This window comes from Amblyomma mixtum, chromosome 10 (assembly GCF_055824585.1).
Source record: "Amblyomma mixtum isolate Tamu chromosome 10, ASM5582458v1, whole genome shotgun sequence".
Classification (NCBI taxonomy): domain Eukaryota; kingdom Metazoa; phylum Arthropoda; class Arachnida; order Ixodida; family Ixodidae; genus Amblyomma; species Amblyomma mixtum.
The window spans coordinates 127,239,290-127,262,659 of record NC_143021.1 but is presented as its reverse complement, the minus strand read 5'-3'; the positions used below and the strand labels follow the sequence as shown (position 1 = coordinate 127,262,659).

Below are 23,370 nucleotides of genomic sequence, written 5' to 3'. Positions count from 1 at the left end.
CACTCGCAGCGCTCGCATTCCCACAACTTATTTTCTAAATAACAACTCTGTCGAAGTTCCTACTACCTACAAGTACCTTGGAGTTCATCTGCAATCTGACTTAACATGGAATAACCACATTAATATAACTTTAGCATCCGCCAACCGCTCACTCGGCCTACTAAAGCACAACCTCAGACAGGCTCCCCCCCACTGAAGAAACTTGCGTTCCTCACACTCATTCGTCCGAAGATTGAATATGCATCAGCCATCTGGGATCCTGAACAGCCTATCTCATAGCAAACATTGAGTCCTTGGAAAACCGCGCTGTGCGTTATATTTTTTCAGACTACTCACATACTACCAGTGTCACTGCCCTAAAAAATCGTGCCGAATTAGAAGACGTCTTTCCGCCGCAAATTATCATGACTAGCTGTTTTCCATAAACTGTATCACCATCCATCGCTCCACCACGATTTTTTCCTATCACCATCAGCCTTCTTTCCACGGCTCGACCATCCGCACAAAGTTAAGCGCATCGCGTGTCGCTCATCTGCATTTGCGAAGTCATTCATACCACGCACTATCATAGAGTGGAACAATCTACCAGCTCACATAGCCACTGAATCTAACGCCTCCACATTTCTCGATCTCATCCGCAGCGACGTTGGCATCTGAAATATGCGGTTGATTGAAATGTATGTGATTGCGTTCTGTTATGCCTTATTTTTTTCCTAAACCTATTATTATATTGCTTTCTATTAGCCTGTTTCTTTATTCTCTTGTGCTTAATTATTTTCAAATGTTATATTTCACCTAATTATTGTTCATTTGATTGTTAACAGTGTTCCTGTTACATGTGATCCCCCCACCATGTAATACCCTCGAATGAGAGCCTTTAGGAGTGTGTTGAATAAATAAATAAATAAAGTGGGACACACAAAGCGCTCTTTGTTTGCCGTTACAATACAATACAATCTTTATTCAACATCTCAAGGATATTTGGAGTACAGACAAAAAGCCTGATAAAGGCTTGACTAGGCCCACACCCCAATACATGGTAAACAGAGGCAGCGCAAGGTAAAAATAAAAAGAGAAAAAAAAGAAAAGAAAACGCAGCATTTGGATTTTCGCAACGCAATCTGCAGCTACTGCTGCAATGATAAAAAATATATATATCTGCAGCTACTGCTGCAATGATAAAATATATATATATATATATATATATATATATATATATATATATATATATATATATATATATATATATATGTAAGTGCATAAAGCAGACTAATAAGTGACAGTGAAGCATACGCCAGTCCAAGTTGTGCACACATCAATAAGACATGCAGGTAATGAAATTATTACATAACATATAGAAGCGTGCACGAATCTAGACTCCCGTATAAGATAGTTGGAATATATCTGGTAAAAAATAGAGATACAGAAGTAAATGCAAAAAACAAAGGGTTCCAAAGAATAAGAAAAGCATGTTAACATTCTAATTCCATAAAAATTTCTTTTGTAGGTTTTTCAATGAAGTAGATTGTATATCTGTGTTCTCGTCCTCCGAGAAATGGTTTGGTTTGGTTTATGGGGTTCAACGTCCCAAAGCGACTAAGGCTATGAGAGACGCCGTAGTGGAGGGCTCCGGAAATTCATTTAACATTGTCGGCAGTTGGAATTTCAACATTTGATTTCCATAACCCGTACGGCATTTACTCACATTCCATTGTTCGGGCTTGCGCGTTGGGTAGGTAGGAGTGTGTTTTTCCAGTCCGGCCAGCAATTTTAATGCATTTATATTTTTAGATTCTTCTAATTTATATTGTTTAGACATTCTATAGGTGTACATAGATTCTACACTAACAATGTTCAGCTGCCTGTACATGTCCTTCGTATGGCTTAAATAGGGTGCTTTACAAATTATGCGGACGGCACGTTTCTGTAGCAGCTGAAGATCATTAATATTATTTTTCCTTGTGGTTCCCCACACAAGTGCGCCGTAGTTGAGCGTGGATGAGAATAAAGAGTTGTAAAGCAGAATATTAACTGCTCTTGGAAAAGTAAAACAATGACGCCGCATGAGACCAACAGTTTTCGAAAGTTTTTTTATGAGGTCATTTATGGGCTGATCCCAGGACAAATTTGCAGAAAGAATAACACCGAGTGACTTGAAACTCTGCACAACCTCTATCTCTATACCGTCATTTAGAATTGGCGGTAGTACATAAAGTTTAATTTTTGGATGAAACATAACCTTGGTTTTTCCAATATTTAACTTTAACTCATTTTTTGCTGCTCAGGTACTAACTATACGATGTGCACGATTAGCACGACGGGACAAATCTGCACCGGAAGAGCCGGAAAAGAATAACCTTGTATCGTCTGCATAAATTATGTACTTGGCCGTTGGGTGAGTGTTCACTATGTCATTTATATATAAAACAAATAGAAAATGACCTAGAATGCTTCCTTGCGGAACGCCTAGTTTAACCGGTTTTACGGTGGAAGAATGCCCTGCTATCACAGCACACTGTGATCAGTGTTCAAGGTAGGATGAAATTAACTTAAGGGGTACAGCGCGACCTCAGGTAGCCAAATTGGCCTCCGTAGTAGCCCAAACGTAGCCAACAGCGAAATTTTTGCGTAGCCCAAAGTAGCCAAAAAAATTTGCTTTTTTGACGACATTTCTTAAGCACATTGAATTAATTTTCGGCAAGAATATTTACATATTAGATTTCTTTCCCGCAGATAATGTCTGAGGCGGTGCGCACGGCGTGTTCAGTCCGTTGTTACGTTTCGCATCCGTCATGCGCGCTAACCAGTGCGGCTAACTACGGCTAACAGGTGCGCTAACCAGGTCCTATAGATGGGGCCGCAGTTCCACTTTGCAGGCGCGGCAGTAGGCCATATCACCTGAGGCGGGTGACGCCAGCCAGTCTGCACGCGGAAAAGAACGGCGGCGCTATATCTAGTTCAGGAATATTTCACCTTTTAAATGTTCGCGCGCAGATTAGACACGTCGACAGTGAAAATACCTTACTGTATACATACGCAGCCTCACTTTCAATTGCATGCTTTAAGAGGAAGGTTCTCACTGAGAGCGTCACCTCATAGCATTGAGCATGCGCCTGCTGGAAGCTACATTCTACGATATGCATGAGCTCAGAATAAATCAAGGATATATGCTATTAGATGATAATCTATGTCCATTTTATCTTCAGTCTAACAGCACCTTCGCAATAATGAGAAAAACAATTACCCTTGAATTCCGGCTCCTTTTTAGATTTCTTTTTGTAGTTCCGGATGTACATCGCCCACTTGCCCATTCTGAAAGTTCTCGTAGCGACGGATCTAATGCCATGTCATGCCACTAACTTCCGCCGCCTTCGTTAGTTACAGTGCGTTCCGCGCCGAAGGATGGCTCCACGGCTCCGCATGAGTGCACGCAGATTACGCAACGGACACGGCGCTCTCGCGTCGCTTGCAATGAATCTCGAGGGCTGCACGTGTGCCGTTTGAGGCTGCAGAAAAAGCGTACGCTCTAACGAGTGGCGCGCTTGCCGTGTCCAGCACGAGAATAGGTAGAAACAGAAAAAGACCTTATTAATGCGTAAGCATTTCTTGCCTCATGCGCGAATCTAGAGCAGAATGTGTCCGCAGAACCAGAATGAACAATAAAAGAAAAGAACATGCCTGGCGGTGGGTTTCCAAACCGCAGCCGAAGCGGACGCCCAAACCACTAGGCCACGTCTATGGTTAACGGTTAACACGTGAGGATCACGAAACCAGGCAACAGAAGCGAAATAGTAGCATTTAATGCTTACGCATTCGCACCACGTAGGGAGCGCCGCGGTGGCTCAGTGGTTATGGTGCTCGCCTGCTGACCCGAAAGACGCGGGTTAGATCCCGGTCGCGGCGGTTGAATTTCTTTGGAGGAGAAATTCTAGAGGCCCGTGTACTGTGCGATGTCAGTGCACGTTAAAGAACCCCAGGCGGTCAAAATTTCCGGAGCCCTCCACTACGGCGTCTCTCATAGCCTTAGTCGCTTTGGGACGTTAAATCCCATAAACAAAACAAAAAACCACGCAGGGAGACTTAAGTTCTCTTAATGTTTTCTTTCTATTCTGGTACCATGGTTTTCATGGCCACCCGAGGTGCACCGTCAATGGGAGAACGCTCACATGTGCAGACGGCAACAGTCTATATTCAATGGCGCGCGCGCGCGCGGGTGGCGTGGATTAAGTGGAATTTATAGGCCGTGAAGTGTGTCCTCCATGCCGTGAAGTGCTTCCGCGGGGGCAACTTTCACGTAGTGTCAACTCTTTATAAAAGAAATCGAAAAGCCATGATCCTTGACCGCCTGTAACACAAGTTTTCTCGAACACAGCGTTTACAAATTGTCATTTTGTAGCAGACGCGCTCAATTTCTTTATTCCAGCATGCCTTTTATTTCTGTCACTGTATAATTGTAACCGAGCACATAACTACTTTAACTTTTTTTTTTCACCCATGAAAAAGATGTAGCCCAAAAGTAGCCACATAGCCAAAACGAAATTTCTGACGCCAACTCGGACAACAAGTAGCCCAATTTGGCTATTAATAGCCCAATCTGGCAACCCTGCTTTTTGGCAGCAGCCATTCCGAAAAGAAGCTCGAGAGTAGGGCACAGGTGTTCATTAACAAACACAGGGGATTCTGAAGTGTTGCCAAGGTCGAAATTCTTAAGGCGCAGCTTTCTATTTTTAGAGTAAGGAATCCCTCTTTTGGCGCTGACTGAACTGAACAACAATGCAACTGGGCTTATTCTTGGACGGGACGCGATGACAAGCCTCAGAGGCAATGGCCACACCAGTAAGCGCACCAATATCACAAACAATGCTGGTGACGTCCTCGTCGGGTTGTCAGGCGGAAGCCTTTAATGTCTAATCGTTGTAAGCACCAGTTGTCGACAGAAATGTCACGCTTTTCAATTGTTCGAAATGGTCGTGACGTCACAGTGCGCGAATTTCAACCAATTTCAACCATGCAACCAATTGAAGGGATCGTATAGTGATGCTCCAAGTAAGTGGGACTGAGCTTAGTTAATTGCTGAATTACCCAATTAGCCTAATTAACGTTTTATGCGAAGCATACTACTTTAGCTACCACTTCAGCCCTTCACCGTGGTTATGCGCCTCCAAATCACGTGATACATGACGTCACACCACGTGACACGATGACGTCACGGCAGTGGAGAAACGGGGGCCCACCTCGCGCTGTCGCTGTGGTTGTGCGCCTCCAAATCACGTGATACATGACGTCACACCACGTGACACGATGACGTCACGGCAGTGGAGAAACGGGGGCCCACCTCGCGCTGTCGCTGTGGTTGGGCGCCTCCAAATCACGTGATACATGACGTCACGACAGTGGAGAAACGGGGGCCCACCTCGCGCCGTCGCTGTGGTTGTGCGCCTCCAAATTACGCGACACGATGATGCTTCGCATTCTCCAGGCTTAACCAAGTTGAGCCTCAGCCATTTTTTTTAGCCAGGCCATATGAATAAATAAAACCGAGTAGGAAATTTGTCGAGCTTGGGAATTGAATCCCGGTCTTCGGAGTGCGAGACGAGCATGCTATCCACTCCGCCATGCCAGCTTTTTTTTGTCTTTATTGCCTGTTTTGACAGATTACAACAGATCATAAACAGATGTTCTGCGCTGCACTCTCAAACATCAAGTGGGACATGTGTTTCACTCGCGTGAGAAAATCAAAACTGTTTCAGAGAACACAACTCTCCCATCAACTCGATAACTTCATCTCCAAAACATAGCTCCTTGTACACTTCACGTAGCTTAAATATGTTTTCTTTGAAGTAATCGCGGACAGAACGCGCATCTTCATCACATTGTCGTACAGCCATCCTGCTTCGCCAAATACTGTGCAGGCCAAGCAGGAAAATTACATCATATTGCCACGCGCCTAACGCGCCGCGCGGCCTCCGCGCTGAGTCGAAGACGACGACGAAGCGGCGGTGGGCTCTCGAGGCGCGCTTGTTCTGTTCGGTGTCCTGGAACCTGCTGCTGTAATTAAAAGAAGGCTCCCAGTCTTGGGTTCTTCGCGAGGCCTATCTCCACGGCCCCTCTGGTCGTGGCACTGGTGGAGGTGCGGCCGATGCTCCCTACTCCTGAGGACGACTCGACGCGACCGCCTCTTGTGACCACCCCTGTCCATCGTGCCAGCCGGAGGATCCGAGGCCTGTCCCCCGAGGCCCTCCCTTTCGTCGGTGTGCCCTCGACTACCCCTACACTCATGGCGACGCCAATACCCGCCCTGCCTGCAGCACACCCCACCTACTTCACTCTTCAGACCCCACGAACGCCTAAGCCCTTTCACGGTGACCTCTTTGAAGATGCCGAAGATTGGTTCGCGCACTACGAACGGGTTGCGACCTTCAACTGCTGGGACGCCGCTACAAAGCTGCGTAACGTGTATTTTAGCCTTGATGACTCTGCACGCACGTGGTTCGAAAACCATGAGGCTACTTTCTCGACGTGGCCGGACTTTCGACGTCAGCTCCTGAGTACGTACGCCAACAGCGACCGCCGGGAGAGCGCGAAGCGTACCCTGTTATCTAGAATTCAGCTCCCCAATGAGGGTGTTGCCATGTACGTCGAGGATGTGACGCGTCTTTGTCATCGCGCCGATCCGGCAATGCCTGAAGAAAAAAAGCTGCGGCACCTCATGCGCGCCGTAAAAGACCAACTCTTTTCCGGCCTTGTGCGGAACCCGCCCAACACCGTCGCAGAGTTTCTGGCCGAGGCCGTGCACACGGAGAAATTGCTGCAGCAGAGATCCCAAGAGTACGCCCGGCAACTGCGTCCGTCGTCGACACTGTCAACGTTGGACCGGTTCGACCATGATCCCAGGCCGAATCCGGACTCCCTTCGCGAACTCATCCGTTCAGTGGTCCGCGAGGAGCTGCAGCACCTTCAAGGAAACTTTGCCCCTCGCGTCGATTCCGTCACCATCGTCATCCGCGAGGAAGTCCGGCAGGCCCTCAGAGCACAAGACGCTGCAGTTTTGCCGGCGCCGCAACCGACTCCATACGATCCCGCGCCGTATCCGACTCCGGTCCAGCCAGTCACGTACGCGGACGTTATCCGCCGCGCGGCCCCATCTCCTGGGCATTTGCCTTACACCGCACCATTGGTCGCGGTGCACTCTGCTCAGCCTACTCCTTTCTGGGCGGATCGGCGCCAGGCACCGCGGAAGACTGACCTCTGGCGCACCCCAGATCAACGACCGCTCTGCTACCACTGTGGTGAGGCCGCCCATCTCTACCGGCGGTGCCCCTATCGCGAAATGGGACTACGCGAAATTCCTATCGACAGCCCCCGTCCACGGCCTGGAGAGCGCCCTCAAGACATCGCCGATTATGTCACCCGCCAGCGTAGTTCACCGCCTCCTCCGCGCCGCGAGTCGCGATCGCCTTCTCCACGTCGGTCTTCCCCCTCTGGGCTCCGTTTCGCCTCAGGACAACGCGGTTCCTCGAGCCCTCGTCGGTAAAACTAGCTCCGGCGGCCTTTGGAGGCGAGGCCGCCGAACGCCGATCCGCCGCAAAGCTTTCACCGCCGCAGCAACCGAACAGCCCCGACGTCGGATGCCGCAACGCTGCACAGTTTTCCCCGACGCGCCTTCCGACTCGCCGCGATGCCGTAACCCCAATCGCCGACCCGCTTCCGCCGCCGCACCGACCCGATCGCCCCGACGCCGAACACCGCATCGCCGAAGAGTTTTCCCCAACCCGCCGCTTGAATCGCCCCGACGACGCAACCCCAGTCGCCGACCAGTTCCCGCCGCCGCACCGACTGAGTCATCCACAACAGCCATCGACGGGCCGCGCTGAAGGAAGGGTCTCTTTGGATATCCCTGTACTCGTCGACACAAAGGAGGTCAGCGCGTTGGTCGATACGGGCGCAGATTACTCTATCCTTAGCGGACGGCTGGCGACGGCCCTGAAAAAAGTGACGACACCCTGGGACGGCCCCGACATACGTACGGCCGGCGGACATCTTGTCGCACCACTCGGTATGTGTGCGGCCCGGGTTACGGTCCGAGGCTGCACATTCGTTGCCACTTTTCTCGTTCTGCGCGAATGTTCTCGCGATGTCATCCTTGGCATCGACTTTCTTCGCTAGCACGGTGCTATCATAGACCTCCCGAATCGCTTGGTGACATTTTCTACCGCAATGGCCACAGAAGAACCTGCGCACCAGGGTTCTCGGTCCGCCCTGCGAGTTGCCGACGATACCGTTACGGTGCCACCACGTGCCAGCATTCTCGCAAGAGTTACCTGTGACGAGCCACATAGGGGACTGCGGGTTGTCGAGCCTAATGTCTCCCTCGTACTCACTAAGGGAGTTGCGGTTGCACGGGGCCTTGGATCCCTTCGTGACGGTTGTACAGAGGTCCTTGTCACCAACTTCTGCAATGAGCATCGACATCTGTTTCGTGGCATAGCCATCGCTTACGTCGACTATGTTCAGGAAGTGGCCGAATGCTTTGCTTGCGAGGAGGGCACACCTGGAGCTGACACCGAAGCGGTCACCAACGTAGACATCAATCCAGGTCTTGCACCCGCTGAAAAGAGGCAACTCCAGGACCTCTTGCGGGAGTTTGGTTCGTGTTTCACGTCGTCGTCTAAAGTGCGACTATTCTGAGCCCGTGGCACGCGTTGGGGCTGCGGCCACTCCTCAGATAGATGACAGGTCGCAAACACAAGGAAAATCGAATATTTATCCAGGCATTTACAACTTGTAAAAACGCGGTGCTGCCGCAGTCGTGCAGCACGGTAGAAGGAAGGAAAGAGTCACGAGTTACGTAACATGACACCTCCGGAGGGAGGTGTAAAGAGGGAGAAAGCACGCGGGCGAGAGGGAAGGCGCACGCGGAGAAGGAAGAGAAAGAGCGGGGAGGAGAGAAGTCCAGTGTTCGCAGATGAAGTTGGCGCCCGGGCGGGAAATTCAAACTGGACTCGGGACAGCACACTCCCCGTCTGGTTATACATATAACCACTATGTGATGTGTTCAGTCCTCACACGGAATAAGCAGGACTGTCTCAGTCACAGGACGGAGAAACGTCTTAATCACTCCCCGTGTCGCCGTCTTGATCTCGACCTTTCGCACCCTGCCGTCCGCGCTCGCGATGGCGTTCACAATGAGTCCCATGGGCCACTCGTTGCGATGAATCTGGCTGTCTCTCAGGAGCACGAGGTCACCTGCCTTGAGATTCCGAGTTGTCCCCTGCCACTTCCGACGACTCTGCAGGGTGGTAAGGAACTCGCGTCGCCAACGGCACCAAAAGGTGTCGGCCAGCCACTGAACCTGCCGCCACTGTCGCCGATACACATTCTTTTCACCGAAGGCTGGTGGCACTGTGTTGCCGCCGACTTTCTGGGTCAGGAGTGTTGAAGGAGTCAGCACTTCCCAGCACTCGGGGTCCGTTGAGACAGGAAGGAGGGGTCGGGAATTTATGATCCCCGAGACTTCCGCCAAGAAGGTTACCAATAATTCGTGAGTAAGGCGACGAGAGGTACTCTCAAGAAGCATGGAGTCCAAAATTCGCCGTGTGACTCCTATCATTCTTTCCCACACTCCTCCCATGTGAGAAGCATGAGGGGGGTTGAATACCCAAGTGCATCCTTGGTCTGACAGGAATGTTCCTAGCTTCTCGTGGTCTGGGCCACTGGTGTCCAGTTTTAGTTCTGAGCACGCTCCAACAAAGTTCGTACCACAATCGGACCTCAGCTGCTTTGCCGGGCCCCTTATGGCGAAGAATCTCCGGAGAGCATTAATAAAACTTGAGGTGTCCATGCTCTCGATCACTTCGATGTGAACAGCGCGGATACTCATGCAAGTGAAGAGCACGGCCCACCTTTTGCTGTTGGCCTCACCGCCTCTGGTCCGACGAGAAGCGACTTGCCACGGGCCAAATACATCTAATCCGACATAGGCGGCTCGGTGCTTAGCCTTTCTGCAGGCAGGTCTGCCATCTTCTGCTGCAGCTGCCTTCCTCTGAGCTTGCAACACGTAACACAACTGTGTATGTATGAGGCGATGCTACGCTTAGCTCCGACGATCCAGAACCCAGCTGCCCTGACTGCTCCCTCAGTGAAATGGCGGCGTTGATGTTTTACCAGCTCGTGGTAATGCCGCACAATCAGGGTGGTGACGTGATGTCGTCCTGGCAAGATGATGGGCTTCCGCTCTAGCTGGTCGAAATGGTTTGCTCTGTCTAGTCGGCCACCAATTCTCAAAAGACCGCCGGAATCAACCCATGAGTCCAGTCTCCACAGAGGGCTTGACTTCGGAAGTCGCTTTCCTCGTTGCAAGCTTTTCAACTCTTCTGAAAAGGCTTCTTTCTGGACAGACAGAATAATGACTGCCTTCGCTCGGGCTAGGTGTTCTGTAGAAGGTCCTAGTTGTCGAGATGAGCTGTTATGCGGGCAGTCTGACACGTTGTGAGAGGTGCCCCGAAATTTGCTCACCAGCCGCACGAGCATTGCAACTGCGCGAGTCAGCTTAATCCAACTCGAGAAGCGCTCGAACCGCCTGCTGCCGAGTTCTTGCACGTCTACACTGGTTGCGAGAACGTTTGCCTGGGGCCGCACCTCCGTGTCAGAATCAGCATCGACCAAGTCGAACTTGCCCTTCAATACCCGCGAGCAGTGTTCTTGATGATACAAAAACTCCGGGCCTGTCAGCCAGGCCGATCCTGCCATTTGGCCTGCTGGCACAGACCTTGTTCCGAGGTCCGCAGGGTTCACGTCTGAAGGAATGTAGGGCCACTGCTCTGGCCGTGTAGAGCTCCTGATGCGTTCGACCCTGTTACTGACATACACATAAAACCTCCGAGTCTCATTATGTATGTAACCTAGAACCACCTTGCTGTCAGTGTAGAAATTTACAGCATCAAGCTCCATATCAATTTCACGACTGACGAGCTCTGCTAGCTCCACTGCCAACACCGCGCCGCACAGTTCAAGCCTTGGGATGGTGTGTTCCGGATGTGATGCTAGCTTAGCCTTTCCTAAGACGAACCCAACATGACACGCACCATCTAGATATGTCACTCTGAGGTAAGCCACAGCAGCCACAGCCTTGGTTGATGCGTCGGAGAATATGTGCAGTTCCTTGTGCTGTGCGGTAGTGAGTGAGGCAGGGGAATAGGTGCGAGGTATGTCCAGCTGCTCGAGCATTTGCAAGGAGTCTTTCCACGTCTCCCACGCGGCCCTCTTGTCTTCAGGAAGTGGACAGTCCCAGTCGCATGTCCCAACGAGCAGCTCTCGGAGGAGGGACTTCCCTTGAACGATGACTGGAGCAACAAACCCAAGTGGGTCGTACAGGCTATTCACCACTGACAAGACACCGCGTCGAGTGAATGGCTTCTCTTGGATTGGAGTCGTAAATGTGAAGACATCCTTCTTCAGGTTCCAAGAAACTCCCAGACTGCGTTGGATTGGCGGCGTGCCATTGCACAAGTCAAGATCCTTCAAATCCTTGGCACGGTCTTTTTCTGGAAATGCTTCCAACACTGTAGGGCAGTTAGAGGCTATTTTGTGGAGCTTGAGGTTTGACGCGGCCAACATCTGCTGTGTGCGGCGTATCAGGCTGATGGCTTCCTTGTCTGTAGAAAGAGACTTCAACCCATCGTCCACATAGAAATCCCTCTCGATGAACTGCGTGACGTCGCTGCCAAATTCTTCCTCTCCTTCTCGTGCTGTTCTCCGCAGCCCATAGGTTGGCAACTGCTGGTGAAGGACTATTTCCAAACACATGAACCTTCATTCGATACTCCACCACGTCACTGTAGATGTTGTTGTTGCGGAACCACAGAAATCTCAGATAATTTCGGTGGTCGTCTCGTACCAGGAAGCAGTAGAACATGTGCTTTATGTCCACAGTTATGGCCACGGGTTCCTTCCGGAATCGGATGAGCACTCCGAGCAGGCTGTTGATCAAGTCTGGACCGGTAAGCAGCACACTGTTTAAAGACACGCCTTTGAACTGTGCACTGGAGTCGAATACAACTCGTGTTTCGCCGGGTTTTCGTGGGTGGCAAAAACCAAAGATGGGGAGGTACGAACACTCTTCTCCTTCTCGAACTGGTGGAGCTTCCTCGGCATGGCCGTTTTTGAACATCTTGTCCATGAAGGCCGTGAACTGTTCCATCAGTTCTGGTTTTCTCTTCAAGGTCCGTTGGACAGCAGTGAGGCGTGACTCGGCCAAGCACTTGTTATTCGGAAGCCATGGCCTTGGAGAACGAAAGGGGAGAGGCGCTATCCAACTGTTGGATTCGTCCTTTGAGAACTCGTCGTCCATCAGCTTCAAGAACTTCCTGTCCTCGACAGAAAGGGAAGGTCTGTTGTCATCCTCCGTTGTCTGGAACAGCGTTTCAGCGATCTCATCGTCATAGCTGTGTTTCCTAGCAGCGTGCTGAGCTGGTTGGAAGCATTGTGTCGACCGCTGCATGGCAGTGAGCTTCTCCTTGACCAAGAAATGGTTCTCACATGGCTCGAAAAGGGAGGGACGTCCATTTTCGAAGACGTTTGTTTTGAGGTTGCTGACACAGTCCGGTGTGCGACTTCGACTTATGCAGACATTTCCTACGATGACCCATCCCAAATCCAGTTTCTGAGCAAATGGCGCATCAGCCGGTCAGTTGCGCTGTTGTCGAACCTTGTGTATTCTGAGGATGTCTCTCCCGAGGAGAAGTAGAATCTTGGCCTCAGGGTCCAAACAAGGAATGAATTTAGCAACAGCTCTGAGATGAGGGTGATGCAATGCCACTTCCGGTGTTGGGATCTCGGTCCTGTTGTTAGGCATTTCGTTGCATTCGATAAGCGTTGGCAACGGAAGCTTCACGGAGCCATGTATGTCTTCTATGAGAAAGCCAGACGCTCTTCTTCCTATTGCCTCCTTAGTTCCAGCACATGTCTTTAGTGTGTAGGGGGAACTGTGACCATTGAGTCCGAAAATATCGAAGAACTCTGTTCTTGCAAGGAACCTGTTATTCTGGTCGTCTAAGATGGCATACATTTCTGCAGTCTTGTGAGGCTGAGTCGGATGACTGACTTTCACCAAGCAGATCTTAGAGCAGGATTTGACACAGTTGCTTTGACCGCAGACCTGTGTGCACTTGGATGACACCTCAAGTGCAAAATCCTTGTCTAGAATTGCATCTCCAGCATCGTTCTGAGCGACAGGAGGCCTGTGGCTGACATTTCCAGCATGAAGCGCGTGGAATGCCGATCGCTACCACAATCATCACATTTGAGAACTGGTTTGCAGTCTCTTGCAAAGTGGTCTGTCGAAGCGCAGCACCTGTAGCATATCCCAAATTTTTTCAGCAAAGATTTTCGTTCATCCAGCGGCTTTTCCCTGAATGCGCGACACTTCCGGAGGGGGTGAGGCTTCCTGTGCAGAGGACAATACTTGGTTGCATCATGCCACTTTAATGCGTTTGAGGGCGGATGGTCAGTGCTTGCTTCCACGTCGGTCATTTGCACTGAGATGGGTGCTCTTCTCGGGCTTCCATCCGTTGCCCATCTGTCTGCTCTCGTGAGCCTTGAAGGGGTGCTGCTTGCGGAGCTGAGTTTGAAGCTAGGATCGTTTCTCGTTTTCGCTTGGTCCCTGATAAAGCTGGCAAAGAACGAGAAAGGGGGAAAGGCGACCTGATGATTCTGTTTGTACTTGGAGCCTTTCGCGATCCACATGTCTTGCAAGCGCTGGGGCAGCTTTTCTACAATGGGGTTTACCCCTCTTGCGGTGTCGAGATAGGAGAGCTCAGTCAGGTGAGGGTCACATTTTGCTGCCTCAACTTCAAGAAGGAGGTCTCCCAGCTCTCTCAATTTCTGGGTGTTTTTGTCGGTCAGTCTGGGGAAGTTCGAAATTCTTCGAAAGATGGCCTCTTTTATAATTTCTGGGCGACCATAGCATTCCTCAAGTCTTTCCCAAACTACCTTTAACCCGGCCTCTGGGCTGTCGACGTGCACGGAACGCAGCCTCTTCGCGTAGGTTGACGATTCGGTCCCAAGCCATTTCACGAGAAGGTCAAGTTCCTCGCTTGCCGTGACTTCGAGAGTCTGAGTCATTCCCTTGAACGTAGATTTCCACGACCGGTAGTTTACAGGGCAGTCGTCAAACTTCGTAAGGGAGGTACTCACAAGGTCGCGCCGAATCAGATACTTTGCCATGGCGGTCAGTTCAGGGGCGTTAGCTTCATCTCCCGGATGACGAGCAATGTTCTGCGTGATGCCTTGGCTGCGAGCGCTTGGTGTGCATGGAGCGCGTTATTCAGGTGCTTCATTAGCGTTCTGACAGACGTAGTGCTCCCCGCCGTCATGCTGCTGCGATTGCTGGCGCGAGCCGATGCGCACGTGAGCCTGGTCAAGCACGTAGTCAAAGGTACGTTGAGCGCGGTCTTCGGATGCCTCGGAGACAGTCCGACAGATGTGATGCTCCCCGGCGTGCTGATCTACGGCAGCCTCCAGGACGTCCGCTTGCGCTTCCGCGGCGGCCGCTTCTCTTTCCAACTGCATGACTTGTAACTCTGTGTCTAGCTCGGCTTTCTTGCGTTCGATTGCCGCAGCCGCACTTTTCTCTTGTTCTTCCAGTCTGGCCTTTTCCAGTTTCACCGCGGCTTCTTTCCTCTTGAGAGAAGCCTGTACTCGCGCCGCGGCGGCCTCCGCTCTTGCTCTGGCGGCCAGCATGCTTGGCGTTGTCGAGACGGCCGAACGCTCCGAACGAGCTGAGCGCGACGAATGCCGTGACTGCACATAGCTTGCTGTATTCTCAGAGCATGCAAAATGAGACTGGTCCGGACTCACTTGAGCAGCGGGCGACTTGCGGTCCTGTGACGCCATGTCGTCCGTGGCTGCGATGCGAAAACGGAACTTCTGAAGAGCGGAGCCAGCCAACGGAGCCTAGGTGCTTTCGAAGAGCGCGCGAGACACCGACTCGACGTTCATCGCGTTTTTACTATTCTGAGTCCGTGGCACGCGCTTGGGCTGCGGCCACTCCTCAGATAGATGACAGGTCGCAAACACAAGGAAAATCGAATATTTATCCAGGCATTTACAACTTGTAAAAACGCGGTGCTGCCGCAGTCGTGCAGCGCGGTAGAAGGAAGGAAAGAGTCACGAGTTACGTAACATGACACCTCCGAAGGGAGGTGTAAAGAGGGAGAAAGCACGCGGGCGAGAGGGAAGGCGCACGGGGAGAAGGAAGAGAAAGAGCGGGGAGGAGAGAAGTCCAGTGTTCGCAGATGAAGTTGGCGCTCGGGCGGGAAATTCAAACTGGACTCGGGACAGCACAGCGACAAACGTCGATAGTTAAACACCGCATTATCACGCATGAAGGAGCACGACCCATCCATCAGCAGCCCTATCGTGTGTCCCCTCGTGAGCGAGATGCTATCCAAACACAGGTCGAAGAGATGCTCACAGACGGCGCCATCCAGCCGTCAAGCAGTCCGTGGTCGTCTCCTGTCGTCCTCGCGAAAAAGAAAGACGGGACACGACGATTCTGTGCCGACTACAGGAAGCTGAACAGTGTGACCAAGAAAGACGTTTATCCGCTCCCGCGTATCGACGACTCCCTCGATCGACTTCGTCAAGCCAAGTACTTCTCTTCGGTCGACCTCAGAAGTGGTTATTGGCAGATAGAAGTTGATGAGAGGGACCGTTAGAAAACCGCCTTCATCACACCGGACGGGCTGTATGAATTTCGCGTCCTCCCATTCGGGCTCTTCTGTGCTCCTGCCACGTTCCAAAGAATGATGGACACCGTTCTAACAGGTTTGAAGTGGCAGACCTGCCTTGTTTATCTTGATGATGTCATCATTTTTTCCGCAACGTTCACGGAACATCTACACCGCCTCAGGACTGTCCTCGAAGCCGTTCGATCCGCCAACCTCTCCCTCAAACCAGAAAAATGCCACTTTTGGTTCACCGAATTGAAGTTCCTCGGGCACGTCATTAGTGCTGACGGAATCCGAGCTGACCCAGAGAAGCTTGCTGCCGTTGCTTCCTTTCCGGTCCCCGTGCACAAAAAAGCAGTCCGACGCTTTCTGGGCCTGTGCTCCTATTATCGCCGCTTCATTAGAAACTTCGCCCAGCTCGCCAGCCCTCTGACGCTCCTAACCCGTGATGACACGTCATTTTCCTGGGGCAACGAACAGCATGCTGCCTTCGACGAGTTACGACGCCGACTCCAATCATCGCCAATCTTGGCACATTTCGACGAAGATGCCGACACAGAGGTGCACACGGATGCGAGCAACGTCGGCATCGGCGCTGTTTTAGTTCAGCGGCAAAGCGGTGTCGACAAAGTAATTGCCTACGCCAGCCGCGCACTGTCACGCGCTGAGTTGAACTACTCTACCACGGAGAAAGAATGTTTAGCGGTAGTCTGGGCCGCCGCTAAGTTCCGCCCATACCTGTATGGCAGACCGTTTTGTATCGTCACCGACCACCACTCGCTGTGCTGGCTGAAAAATTTAAATGACCCTTGCGGCCGCCTAGCACGTTGGGCATTACGCCTGCAGGAATTCGATTTCACCGTCACCTACAAGTCAGGCCGGAAACACACCGACGCTGACAGCTTGTCCCGCGCTCCCGTCGAGCCTCCTCCACAAGACACCACCGACGATGATAGCTTCCTTGGAGAGGTCAGCACGTCTGAGCTCGTTTCCAGACAGCGTGCCGACGCCGAGCTCCGTCTGCTCATCGAACATCTCGAAGGTGGGTGCCCTGAAATACCACGATACCTCGCTCGTGGAGTTTCTTCGTTCTGCCTGCGGAGAGGAGTGCCTTATAAAAGAACTCTGCCTCAAGTCCGACAACTTACCTGCTCGTCATACCGTCTGATCTACGGGATGAAGTCCTCCTTGCCTGCCATGATGAACCAACTTCCGGCCACCTTGGAGTTACACGCACCTTGTCCCGAATCCGGCAGAACTATTACTGGCCCAACCTTACTTCAAGTGTGAGGCATTATGTCCGGACATGCCGGCAATGCCAGCGGCGGAAAAAACCCGCGCTCAAGCCTCCTGGACTGCTTCAGTGCATCGAGCCGCCCCAAGTACCATTCGCCAAAGTCGGCATGGACCTTCTGGGGCCATTTCCCCTCTCGTCGACCGGCCACAAGTGGATCGTAGTCGCCACAGACTACTTGACCCGATACGCTGAACCGAAGGCCCTGGCGCGAGGTACTGCCGCCGAAGTTGCCCACTTCTTTATGCACAACATCGTGCTTAGACACGGCGCCCCATCGGCCATCATTACTGACCGAGGCAAGGCGTTTACAGCTCGACTCCTACGTGACATCTTAGCGCTTAGCCATACAGCTCATCGACCAACAACAGCGTATCATCCCCAAACCAATGGTCTAACGGAACGGCTCAACAAAACATTGGCGGACATGATCTCGATGTACGTCGACGTTGAACACAAAACCTGGGATGAGGTCTTGCCGTACGTCACCTTCGCATATAATACTGCGACGCAGGAAACCACCCAGTTCACCCCGTTCCGTCTCGTGTATGGCAGAGAGGTCCGTATGATGCTAGATGCCATGCTGCCGTACGGCGACGCAGAGCTCCCCCCTGAAGCAGGCCACTTCGTGGAACAAGCAGAGAAGGCCCGTCAGCTGGCCCGCTTGCACATCAAGGACCAGCAATCCGCCGATGCCCGACACTATAACCTTCGGCACAGGGACGTGCACTACGAGCCGGGCGACCACGTGTGGGTGTGGACACCCGTGCGCCGCAAGGGATTGTGCGAAAAGCTTTTAAATAGGTATTTTGGCCCGTACAGAGTCCTGCGCCGCCTGAACAGCGTCAACTATGAAGTTGTCCCCCATGGAACTGTGATCGCCGGCCCTCAGCGTCACCGGCCGGAAATCGTGCATGTAGTGCGCTCAAAACCGTACTTTGCGCGTGACTGAGCGCTGTATTCACGCTTCGTTTCGTACCTTTCTTCCCTTAGCCAACGTGTGTACTTGACTCTCCCCGCATGTCATCTAGCGCGCATTGTATAGTTCACCTCACCCCTATTTTTCTTCTTTTCTTGGCTCCTCCTCCTCTCCCTGTACATATCCCATTCCACATCGAGACGATGTTTGCTTTCGCGGGGGGGGGGGGGGGGGGGGGGGGGGGGAATAATGCCACGCGCCTAACGCGCCGCGCGGCCTCCGCGCTGAGTCGAAGACGACGACGAAGCGGCGGTGGGCTCTCGAGGCGCGCTTGTTCTGTTCGGTGTCCTGGAACCTGCTGCTGTAATTAAAAGAAGGCTCCCAGTCTTGGGTTCTTCCCGACGCCTATCTCCACGGCCCCTCTCGTCGTGACAATATTTATAAAGATCCGGCTCAACGTCCAGGAATCGTAACCAATACGGCGTCAAGGGTAAATCTTTCTTTATTGTACGCTGGAGCACGTCCCAAAAGAGCAGCGCATCCCAGCAATCAATAAAGACGTGTTCTATTGACTCTGGTTTGCGACACAAGCAGTCAGCACCCCATGGTTGAAACAATCCCTTCTCCTCCATCCATGTTTTAACCGGCAACATCCCAGTGTGTAACTTGAAGAAAAACGTCTTCACACCCGCTGGCACCACCATTTTTCGTACTCTTTTTAAAACATTTCCTGCTTGGCCTCCACTATACAGAGATCGATAGATTGGCTCCGGGAAGACAGAGTCCAGCAAATCTTTTAACAATTTCTTACCCGTGACATTAGAATGATATTCCAAACAGAAGCGCGCATTAAGAAACCGGAAAGCAAAGACCACTTCTTGCAAAAACCTACTTGCACTGTATCTCATCCCGTCCACACTGGAAATAACATAGTTTGGCAAAGCCGAAGAAAGCCTCACTTGAATAAACGTCCGCAGAAACGGGTCGCGTTGATCTCGAAGAAACAGAAATCTTGACACCACCTGTCTCAGGTACAAGTGTGGCAAGGAAAGACCCCCTTTTTCTCAAGCGCAGAAATAAATTATCGCGGTTAGTCCTCTCGCATGAGGACTGCCAAACAAAAACTGCGAAGAGACGATGAAACTTTTGAATGCTAAGTCTAGAGCATGAAAGGACCTGCAACAAATAGCACACTTTTGAAACCAGATATACATTGCATATGTTTGCGCGCGTTAATACAGACAGTTCCTTTCCCGACCATTTCTGTGCACGCGTGGAGAGTTCTTGAATTTTCTCCTTCCAAAAGTCGTCGTTATCTCGATACTTGTAAAGAGGTGCACCTAGGTATTTGGAAGGAACATGTGACCATTTTACACTTGCATGAAACAAAGGCGCTGATGCCCAATTCTCATGACAAAGGCCCGCACACTTGTCCAGGTTAACAACGCTATTGGTTACATCACAAAACCTACGAACAACCCACATCGCATGTTCTATGCTGCTGTGGCCACTACAGAAAACTGCCACATCATCGGCATAAGCCAATACTTTAATTTCACATCCTTCCAGTTCGAAACCGCGAATACATCTGTTATTTATTACATTTCGGCAAAGTGGCTCCAGGTACAGAGCGAAAAGTAGCGCTGACATTGGGCAGCCTTGCCGCACGGATGCTCTAACGGCAATTCTGTCGGTGAGCTCTCGGTTAACAACCAGATTTATGGTACAGTTACTATAGGCCATTTTAACCCCTTTTAAAATAAGTTCTCCAACACAGACATGTTCGAGGATTTTAAAAAGAATGTCGTGACATACACGGTCAAAGGCATTCTCTAAATCAATTTGCAACATTGCGACTCGCCTAAAGTCAGCGTCACAGCATTCCAGTATACTCCGAGTGACATGAACATTGGTGAAGATGGTCCGCCCTTGAATTCCACACGTCTGGTGGGGGCCAACCAAGATGTCCATAACTGATTGTAAACGTTTGTCTAATACTTTCATAAAAATTTTATAATCAACATTAGTAAGCGTTATCGGCCGATAACCAGTAACTTGCTTAAGCTGAGCAGGATTGTCAGTTTTCGGTATAAGTACTGTATGTGCACGGGAAAACGACGGTGGTAAAATACCAATTCTAAATGACTCTTCATAAACGCGTTGTAAAATGAGAGCAGTTTCACGTTTGAACGCCTTATAAAATTCTGCTGTTATCCCGTCAGGACCTGGCGATTTCCCCACGTGAAGCTCATCAATACCGTATTCTAGTTCCGCTGTTGATAAGTCGGCAGACAGGATGTCATTGCCTTCACTGGTCAGTCGGGGTAATAGACTTAAAATTCATCCTGAAAGGCCTGGACATCCGCCGATTGGGAAGCGAACAAATCACGGTAATGCTCACTGAAAGCCTCCCTTAACGCCTTGAGATTGTCTGTCAGAATGCCTTTGTTTTCAATTTCTACGAATCTTTTCTTCTAGCGCATCTTTTTTCTGTGGTCAAATTTCGGCTACTGGGCATATCATCTGCCAGCAAGCGATCTGTTCGTGCACGAATTGCAGCTCTCCGAAACAATGTCAGATCGGTAACCTCAAGCTTTGCTTTAACTTCGCTGATAAGGTCAGTGTATAGTCCCGGAGCTCTATTTTCCTCTATAATTATTTCTTTCAACATCTGTTTTAGGTTCTGCTGTTCCGCTTTTTCAGCGTGCTTGATTACTACGGACCTTTCAATAGTCTTCATTTTGACATCAACTTCGAATTCCTCCCACTTTTCTGCCCAACTTTTTCCATAATTCAACCGAACTTCTAAACGTTCTTTGTTTCTAAAAGAAACGTATCGTCATTTAGTAATTTTGCATTGAGCTTCCACAAGTCCCAGCTGAATTTCGCTTGAGGTGTCACGTTCCTTCCCATGGTGAATATGACACAACAGTGACCGCTAAACGTGACCGGTTCGACGATGTAGTTATCGCAAATTGCCGCCAGCTCAAGGGAAACGTAAGCTTTATCTAGCCTAGCATGACTACGCCCTTGAAAATGTGTATAATGACGCCTCATTCCGCCCTTTGCAAACTGGGCTACGTCTTGAAGTGAATACTTTTCAATGTTTTCTTTCAAGAAAACAGCACTTTCGCTTTCGGTGACTGTTCAGCCTGATAGGTCATCTGCACTGAGAACACAATTGAAATCCCCCAAAAGAATGACAAGTCTATTGCATTCGAGGTACGCACATAGTTCCTGGAAAAACAAAAGACGTTCACGGGGTTTTGTGGGAGCATACACACAGATAACTCTCAAATATTCCTCCCCGCACAACAGATCACAGAGCACAAACCTTCCCCTCGTGCAACACACCACTGCTTGTTCCTCGATACCAAGACTGTTCTTAATTAACAGAACACAACCCGCTGATGTACCCACTGCATGACTAGCACGCACGTTATATCGCGGCTTAAACTGCGCAACCATAGCGTCTGTCGCGCTCACACTCTCTACCATCGTTTCTTGTACTGCAAGAATGTCCAGGTCTTTCTCATAGAGCAGACGCTTTAGTTGACATTGCTTACGTCTAGCTGCTAGTCCACGCACGTTTAAAGTGCCGAATTTTAAATTTGACGGAAGACAAGCCATGCTCAAAATCCTGAGCACAAAAAAGGTACAGGTCCCTTACCAGGCGTACGCCTTACCCTCCGAGAAGGGGCGATTAATCAGCGCTCCTTGCGCTGCCACGGGAGACGCGGACGAAGAACGACACTCAGGCACATACTTCCCCTTGGTCCCGGTGGCTCTGAGCCACTGGCGCTCAAGGCGTTGCAACCTGACCTCGGTGGAAGGTTCTGAAGGGGATGGCAACACCGTCTTGGCACGCTTAGCCGGACCGAAGATGTCATTTTGTGATGCTCTTGCGTCCTCGACTGGCTCCACTTCGGCGTTCATGGCAGACGCCTGATAACTCATCGGCTGCGTTCCAGTCGCGTTGCTCAAAGCTCGTTGCTCGTTCAGCGTCTTGCTTGAAGTTTCCATGTTTGCGTCGAGGACGCTTCCCTGTTCCCCAGACGCACTCTTCTTTCGACAGTCATCAGAGGCCGTCGTTTCAGCTTCCTCGATGTCCATGATATCCTCTTTATCGTCACAGTCCTCTGAGGCCGCCCCTATCACATTGGCGTACGTACGTATGCAGTCCTCAAGGACATGACCAAAAGCTCGACACTTAGTGCAGCGCGGCGTCTGGCAGTCGCGGCGGATATGCCCGCGTCTGCGACACCGGAGACAAACAGGCGCCCTACCGGGCCCAGCCACAAGGACGGAGCCCCCGTAGAATTTGAAAAGATGCGGTAGCTCCTCCGCCGTGACTCCTTCTTTAAGCACCATTCGTGCGACACGTGTTGTCGATTCCACCGATTCAAATCCTGGAACACTCCATTCCTCATGCCGAATTTCCATCACTTCCCCAAACTCGCTCAGAGCCTTCCGAATGGTCTCACTGGGTATGTGAAATGGCACCCAGTGAATCTTCACCTTGATCTCCTTTCGACAGGGGTCAATAATGGCACAGTAACCGCCTTTTACCCTCAGGCCCCGGCCGCAAGTACAGTGTCCTTCGCCTCCTGGGTGCGGAACCTCACTAGCCAGAGATGGCTCATCTGGTAAGCGCCAATGCCGCTCACATCCTTAAGGACGCCGGAATATTCTAATGGTTGACGAAAGTCCTCTATTCGATACGGACGCTTCGAGGTTTGGTTTGGTTTATGGGGTTTAACGTCCCAAAGCGACTAAGGCTATGAGAGACGCCGTAGTGGAGGGCTCCGGAAATTTCGACCACCTGGGGTTCTTTAACGTGCACTGACATCGCACAGTACACGGGCCTCTAGAATTTCTCCTCCAAAGAAATTCCAGCCGCCGCGGCCGGGATCGAACCCGCGTCTTTCGGGTCAGCAGCCGAGCACCATAACCGCTGAGCCACCGCGGCGGCCGGACGCTTCGAGGTATCACCGTGCAAGAAAACACACAAACGCATACCTTCGTCAGCCGGCAGTGACGGTAGCAGAAAGCGATAACCAGGAGGTGGTCCAGACACCGATTCATCCTGACCAACAAAGGCCGTTGCGACACCTCGCCCGGAGCGAGCCATTTCTGCGTCCGTCTAGCAGGGCAGCCAGAAGCAGACTTCCCGCCATGCCACCTCGATGGTTTGGAATGAACAAAGGTGCGTCTAGTGAATACTGTGTCTTCGCTCACTCCCATCCTACTCCCATCCTCCTCCCTTCCCTTCCGGCGAAGTTTAGGTGTCCACCGAGATATGAGAGACAGATACATTTCCTTTCCTTTCCTCAAAAACCAATTTACCGACGAGCGAGGCGTAGAACCGAAAAGGTTATGGTGTTCTGTGGACTCCCTGGCAGCGTTGCAAGACGCTGTCGCGTTCCACT

At 51.1% G+C, this 23,370-nt stretch overlaps 1 protein-coding gene across 1 annotated transcript in view; it reads right to left on the bottom strand.

Annotated features, from left to right (window-relative positions):
- The window catches only part of LOC149326905 (uncharacterized), a 209,541-nt gene extending 186,432 nt beyond the window's left edge, over positions 1-23,109 (bottom strand). The window contains exon 1 of the mRNA XM_089564722.1: positions 22,961-23,109. Within this exon, the coding sequence (XP_089420848.1) occupies positions 22,961-23,026 (66 nt within the window). The 5' untranslated portion in view covers positions 23,027-23,109. The remainder of the gene's footprint in view (positions 1-22,960) is intronic.
- Positions 23,110-23,370: the final 261 nt, after the last annotated feature.